The sequence below is a fragment of the Vitis vinifera genome, chromosome 9 (assembly GCF_030704535.1).
Source record: "Vitis vinifera cultivar Pinot Noir 40024 chromosome 9, ASM3070453v1".
Classification (NCBI taxonomy): domain Eukaryota; kingdom Viridiplantae; phylum Streptophyta; class Magnoliopsida; order Vitales; family Vitaceae; genus Vitis; species Vitis vinifera.
Window position 1 is genome coordinate 2,077,019 of NC_081813.1, and position 7,670 is coordinate 2,084,688.

Consider the following 7,670-nt stretch of genomic DNA (forward strand, 5'->3'; position numbering starts at 1 on the left):
TATAAAAAACTTGTTTTCAATCATTTTTAAAAACAAAATTTCATTTAAAAACTTAAATATGAAATACAATTATCTAAGTTCTCCATCTTTTTTTTTTTTATTCTTTTTTTGCAAATAGTCAATTTTAAAAAATAATTCCTAGACTCTTTTATTAAGGATATGTTCATTTCTCGAAAAGTATTAATGGAAGAAAAAAATGTTAAAGGAAAATAATTTTCTCATATTTAGTTTTACAAAAAAATAAGAAAAAAATAAAATATAATTAAAATTAATAAAATTTTAAATTGTTTAAAATAAAATGAGTGAAATAATTTATAAAAATAATTTATTGATTTTAAATTTTTTTTTTTTTATTTTCCTTCACTTTTTCTTTCTCCCTATTTTCTTTTAAGAATATTTTATGTTATTTTACATGGTATTAGATGCTTATTAATCTATAAAATAAAATAAAAATCTCATGAAATAAAAAATTAAAGCAATTGGCAAAAAGTAAAAATAGGAAAATTTATCATTGAAAAAGAAAGAAATTAATGTCTTTAGCTAGACAATTTAACATCATTTAATCCTCTTGACATCTTGTGTTCTTCCAACAATGGATCATCATCATCACATGAGAAAACAATCTCATTATTGGATTATTCCCTAGTCCTTCCATCCTTCTATTCTCCTAGAGGAAAATCAAGGAAGAGGAAAAAGAAGTGGGTCGAAGCTAACTTCCACTTTCCCTTTAGCCTACAAAATCCATCCTCAATTAGCTTACATTCTCAAAGACTCAAACAGTGTAGTGCTGTTGAATGCCCTCGATGTCAAGTCCCTTCAGCTTCACCACTGACTCAACATGCCCTTTCAATGTGTGAAGCTCCCTTAACCTGCATTTCATATCAATTCAAGTGACATGAGATGTGGCTTTACTTAATCAAAGCTTCAATACCATGCACAAATGACAAATTATAGAACCAATGTGGGAACACAAAGAGTGAGACTTGAACCAAGACCCCTAGTTAATGGAAGCTCCGGTATCATGTTAAGCTATTAATTTGATCGAAAAGCTTGACCGATGAGGTAATAGACTGGGTCTACTAGAGGCTATCATTAATAATATATAAAGGCATTGATTCTTATCGACCAATTCAACCTGGGTTTTCCATGATCATTACCTTGCAACTTCAGCACGCCTCTTGGCCTGTTCAGCCATTTCAGACAGCTCCCTGTAGTTGCCCTTTTCAGTAAAGAGCTCGGATGTCTGTGGAGGCTGGAGGCCATGCAGTGTGCGCTGAGCCAAAGCCCATTGTGCCTCCCTCTCTCCTCTTCCATAATCCTTCTTTGTTGTGAAGGCAGTCTGGATTGTTCAGTACAAGAAAAAGGATCAATTAACCATACTGCAAAACCCTTTTTTCTTTTTTCTTTTTTCTTTTTCATATGTCATTGATGTAGGTATGGTACCTTATTCTGGAGGAGTGTGTCCCAGGCCTTGCCAGTCAATGCATACCGAATAAAGAACTTGAGAATATCTAGAGGAAAGTAGAAGACGATACTGTAAAGCCAGATGACACCAGCCCATCCCCATCCACAACCTTTGATCTTTGCAAAGCCCCAGTTTGCATATACAGCAATGAATGTAGCCACCTTAAAATCAATTCATCACCAGAATATTTCACTAGAGAAAGAAAGAGAAGAAAAAGAAGGGGAAGTTTCAGACACAACTCACCAACTGTGCTATTAGGAAGGCACTCACTAGCAGGAGACCGGGGCGTTCAATGAAAGACCAGCCCTGAGATCGAGTAACAAAGATGAGTGCCTGACTCACGATACTCACTTGGAGGTACACAACTGCTGTCAGCTCATGCTTGTTTCCCCTGATTGATCTTACTGAAAATTTATCCTGACAACAGTATTAGTATTAGTATTAGTACTAGTATTAGTATTGGCATTGGAATGAATTGTCAACACAGTGAAGAAAAGATCGTGTATTCGAATATGAATGGCATGCTGCTCACTTACTGAGAAGAAGTTAGAGTCGTGAGCAGCCCAGAAGAAAACAACAGTCATGACAGCTAGGTAGGTGCCAAGGACTATGCCAGTGGCAAAGATCTCCCTGAGCTTCCAGGAGTCAGGAAGAGGAGATGGTTTCACCCTGTCTTTAGCAATGGTCATGATGGTTCCATCATTAAGTATGGCTATGATGAGGACCATGAAGGGTGAGAAGTCGAATTTCCAGATAAGAGCGATGAGCGCGAACCCCAGCACGATTCGGATGGTTATGGAAACTGCATAGATGGTGTAATTCTTCATTCTCTGGAAAATGGCTCTGCTGGTCAGTACAGCACTCACAATCACACTCAGTCCTGGCTCGGTAAGGACTATATCAGATGCACTTCTGGCTGCATCAGTTGCATCAGCTACAGCAATGCCGATGTCTGCCCTCTTTAGAGCTGGGGCATCATTCACACCATCTCCGGTCATCCCACATATGTGCTTCTTGTCTTGCAGCCTCTTCACTATTTCGTATTTGTGCTCTGCAGGCGTCCCCCATCAGAGTTTGTACCAATAAGGGGTGGGGGGGTTGGAATGGCAGCATGCTCATATATTTTAGCAATTAATTTCTAAACTTTGAACTGTAAACCAACAATATAACTTCATTCAAAGGAGGGTTCAGTCCAAATACCAGGGAAGACACCAGCAAAGCCGTCAGCTTTTTCAATGAGCTCGTCAATGGGGAGGTCTGCAATGCTATGATCCTTGCTCTGTCCAAGGAGGGAAGAAGACGGGTACATGTTGGTTCCCATGCCAAGCCTGCGACCGGTCTCCTTGCCAATGGCTAGCTGGTCACCAGTGATCATCTTTACATTGACACCGAGGTTAAGGGCACGGCGAATGGTCTCTGCACTATCATGCCTTGGAGGGTCAAATAGAGGCAAAAGACCAACAAATTGCCATGGTCCTCCTGCGCTTTCCTTGTTCTTCTCTGGTACTGTCTGTCAGCAAGAAGAATGTTGCCTAATCAACTTCAGTTCCTACATTACCCCTTAAATGGTTAGAAACAATTAAGAGTTAAGAAGAAATATAAACTCACTTGTTGAGAAACTGCAAGAGAGCGAAGACCACGGTCAGCAAACTTGTCAATGATGGCATGAGCTTTCTTCTTTGCATGATCCTTGAGGTTGCAGAGCTCAATGATCTGGTGGAGATTAGATAAACAGGCACAGATAAACAAGGAATACAACATGAAGTAAGAAGAGATAAAAATCCCCACTAGTACTGTATGTGCTAATGACACATTCATTACCTGTTCTGGCGCGCCTTTGCTAGCCCGATGCCAGTTTCCATCAGAGTCAATGTATGTTATGGCTGTACGCTTCTCCACTGGGTTAAATGGCAGAAAGTGTACTTCTGTTATCCCTGATCTTGCCTGCAGATCACAAGTGAAACAGGGTGTGTTTAACTTCAATTGTCATATATCCCAGCGTCGTTTAACATCCAAAAATTCTAATTACATTCTCTATTTCTTTGCACTTTTATTCTGATCATTCACTTCAAACATTTTGCATGCTTAAAAGGGGGCTTCATCCCAAGGATGAAACTGAGAAGAGTGCTCAGCTGAGTGTTGGCTGTTTAAGCTCAGTTTGGCTGAGGCTTGGAATCAATCTTGACCCAAGCACAATTGCCCTACTGAAACATTTATGAAGCCAAACAGGTTTGTATTCTTCTCAAAATCTAACAGTCCTTGAATTCCTTAATGCAATCTAGAAATAATAACATACCCAGAGAGCTTGCTCAAAATTTTCTCAGATCTCACTAGTTCACATTACCTCCAGAATTTCCCTTCTAAATTTTTAAATTGTTCAAAGTGTAGTGTTGCTCGGTAATCAAACAAGCTTGAAGCTTAGACTTTAGGATGGCTTTATTAAGGAGAGTGAATGAGCTTGAACAAATCAAACTATTCATCAGGACTTGTTGGGTGAGTTGCTGTCATATTTAACTATAATGGTTGCAATGAGTCCATTTTCATTATCTTCAGTGGAAGTTGAGGTCAGAAAAGCTTAGTTCCCATCAGCCCATAAAGCTACATACTTCACTACTAAATAGTACTGCTCTTCAACATACCTCACTGGGGTCAGCCAACATTCCCACAATGCAGGCATCAATGGCATCCTGATTCTCAACCCGGGAAGCCCTAGCCGCAAGCAGAATCACCATGTCACTGTCCACATCCTTTGAAAATATCTGCAAATTAGAATATTGGTGACATGATCAATAAAGCATTACATTCCACAGTTTGATCATACTCTTAAATCTTTCCTTTATTTTTGTTCAATGGCCAACCTCAATCATGCTTTTGTCCACTGTAAGCTTGTTGAGGGTGAGAGTCCCAGTCTTGTCACTGCAAAGAACATCCATTCCAGCCATCTCTTCTATTGCTGTCATCCTCTTTGTGATAGCACCTTGCTTTGACAGACGGTGAGAACCTATGGCCATTGTCACTGACAACACTGTTGGCATGGCAATTGGTATTCCTCCAATGAGAAGCACCAAAAGATTATTGATCCCATCCCTGTACTTGCGTCTCTGAATTGGGTACATCACCACTATTTCTACTATTATGCCAAGCGCAATGGAGCATATACAGAAGTTCCCAATGGCAGTCAACACCTGATAAAACCATATCATCCATTGCCACATCTCATTACCAGTTCCACAACTTCAAATCCAGTAATCCCAGAATGGCCAATAAGTTCAGTATGGTACCTTTTGGAAGTGGCCCTGGTGGTTGGTGTTGTCAACAAGGTGAGCAGCCTTACCAAAGAAGGTGTGCACCCCAGTGGCAATTACAACAGCCTCAATTTCACCTTGCTTGCAGGTGGAGCCAGAGAAGACTTCATCACCGGGGTTCCTTGTCACAGGCAAGGACTCACCAGTGAGTGCAGCCTGATCAATTTTAAGAGGGTCGCCCTCCAGGAGACGGGCATCGGCTGGGATGATATCTCCCAACTTGATGCTGATCACATCCCCAGGGACCAGGATTTCAGCCTCCTGCTCACTCCATCTGCCATCTCTCAGAACCTCCAATCATTCAAACACACAAACAACACCCACCTTATCGTACATCCAACTTATCCAAAAGCTTGAATTTAAACTAGGAATTAAGTTGAAACCTGGATCAGGCTGACAGTTATCATATAGAAATACCTTGGCTTTGGGAGCAAGACCAGCCATCAGTGCTGCAGCAGCATTCCCTGCATTGTTCTCTTCTATAAAACTTATGGTGGAGTTGATGAAAAGCAACACTACAATTCCAACAAAATCTTGCCAATCTGGATCCTCTCCCTGCATTTAGTATACCCCAAAAAAAAAAAAAAAGCAAAAACAAAAAAAAAAACAAAAAAAAAAAAGTCAGAAGAAAAAAAGAAAAAAGGAACTGAAAGTAAGGCAAAGATGAAGAGGGAAGACATTAAGACGAGGTAATTACCCCTCCATTTGCCAGAACAATGGCCATGATAGCAGCAGCTTCCATCACCCATGACAGGGGATTCCACATAAAGCCCAAGAACTTAAGCAACTTGCTCTCCTGTTTCCAAAAAAAAAAAAAATGTTCTCAACAGATCAGTTTCTCCATCATTATAAACAAAATGAAACTAGGGCACTGCTCTAGAACATAGAGAATTTGCCTCTTTCTCCTCCAGCTTGTTTGGGCCAAAGATCTGGAGCCTCTTCTCCCCTTCCTCTGTTGTCAAACCGTCTCTTGTACATTTCAGCTGTTCGAATACCTCCTCAACTGGTATCCGCTCCTGAAACAAACAACAAATGAAATGATTCCCATCACTTGACCTGCCAAGAAAATTTTCACACAAATTTTTCCTCTTCAATGTCAAACAAGGCTTCCCCACATGCTTTTCTAGCTAAAAAGATACCAATTCATATCATGCTATGGAGAAATAGGTTCAACACATCAATGACTGCCCTTGTTTGTTGTTCAAGACGTCAATAATAAGCCTTGTTTGGTTGCTGAGAAAATGTCAAAATGGAAAAGGAGAAAAACAAAAATTCTCAAATCCTAGCAAGCTATAAATCACAAAACCATGACCAACACGAGCCAAACAGAAAAACATGAGAAAGAAAATTGAAGAACAAACACAAACACTGCAATGAGACCAAGATTCAAAAAGCCAAAACGAAACAAAATCATAGAAAAAAGAAAATCTGAAAGGAAGAAAACTCCCATTCTGAAAAACATTGAGAAACAGTTTCAGTGTTCATGAACAAGCGTGGTCACTCACTACCAACTTTTGAAACTATCACAATCAGAAAATATCAAGAAAATCATGTGTCTGTTTGAAAAAACACATTCAAAATCCAAACAAAAAAAACAACAAAAATATAACAATCATATGATCAGTTCGATGAAGCAATTTTCAACTGAACCAAAGAAAGCACTTACAAGATCAACTGTCTCATTCTTGATTTCTTCTAAGATATCAGCCATCTTCTTCTCTTCCTAAGCTCAAACAACAACAACAACAAAAACAAAAACAAAAACAAAATATTTGTATATATATCCAAAGATTCAGAAGAAAGCTTCAAGAACAACAGTAAGGTTGATGCTCATTCTCATCATCATAATCATCAACAGTTTTGTGTATAGAAAAAAAAAAACAAATTGAAAAAGGAAAGAAAATTGAGAATTCAGTCTGGGTTTTTTTCTTTTTTAAATTTTTAAATTTTTTTTATGGGATTAGTGGGTTAATTTGTAAGGTATAAGTTTCCTCATTTGGAAGACCAAGAGCCCTTGGAAAGGGTAAGTGGCTGTCCCTCTATAACGAACTTGGATTCAGTTTACGGTTGGTGTGTAAAAATTTTTGTCCAAACGAGAGAACCCCCGTGACTGTTGTTCTTTTTGTTGCCCAAGTCATTCGCTCTCACACTCACTCTCCTCTTCTTTCTTACTATTTTCCTTTTCTTTCTTTCCGTTTTCCTTTGGGTATCAAAAGAAAAAATATTTGGAGGAGCATCAATCATCGCATCATTTAAAAAGTAGTAGCACCAACATGGTTTTTCTTTTTTACAAGTTTTTATTCAAAATATTTTTAATAAAAATGTTTTTTTAGAAGCATTTTTAAGGGAATCACATGCTAAAAATGTCTTTTCTAAAAACATTATAAATTACTTTTTGAAATTTTAAAAATGTTTCTTAAATTTTAAGAAACATGTTATTTTTCTTCAAAAACAAATTTTAGGTTCAAAGTATTTTTTAAAAATACTGTCAAATAGACTTTTAGAACTTATTTGAACTATTTTCAAAATAAATAACATTTTTGATAAATTATTTTTTATGAAAAATAATATTTTAAGTGTCTGTTCTAATAATAATATATGAGATTGTTATAAAAAATAATTATATGTATGATTAAAAAATAAAATACAATATATAAAAATTATTTTTAAAATAGATTTTCTTAAAAAAAAAATACATAAAATTAATTTTAACAAGTGTTTTATAAAATTATTATTTGAGAAATGTTTTTGTTTGAAAATAATAAACCTTTTAAGTACTTGTAAGTTATTTCTAAAAATAACTAATCATCTGTTTTAAAAATAAAATATTAATAATTAGCTTTTAAATAATACAATCATGTGTTTAATTAAAAGTTGAATATTATATTGAAATAAAATAA

At 37.0% G+C, this 7,670-nt stretch overlaps 1 protein-coding gene across 2 annotated transcripts; it reads right to left on the reverse strand.

Annotated features, from left to right (window-relative positions):
- Positions 1–477: 477 nt before the first annotated feature.
- LOC100249749 (plasma membrane ATPase) lies at positions 478–7,102 on the reverse strand. Of its 2 annotated transcripts, none has more exons than XM_019222275.2 (15): positions 6,437–7,102; positions 5,667–5,786; positions 5,468–5,566; positions 5,188–5,325; positions 4,747–5,061; positions 4,324–4,650; positions 4,105–4,224; positions 3,287–3,409; positions 3,074–3,178; positions 2,666–2,975; positions 2,002–2,516; positions 1,709–1,882; positions 1,444–1,581; positions 1,158–1,339; positions 478–869 (listed from the first exon to the last, which is right to left on the reverse strand). In XM_019222275.2, the coding sequence occupies exons 1-15, from the start codon at positions 6,479–6,481 to the stop codon at positions 773–775; spliced, it is 2,808 nt and encodes a 935-aa protein (XP_019077820.1). In that variant the 5' UTR covers positions 6,482–7,102; the 3' UTR covers positions 478–772. The 2 variants fall into 2 exon arrangements, with proteins under 2 accessions (XP_019077820.1, XP_002280201.1); XM_002280165.4 differs by having other exon boundaries at positions 1,444–1,626; positions 6,437–7,100.
- Between the last annotated feature and the right edge of the window lie 568 nt (positions 7,103–7,670).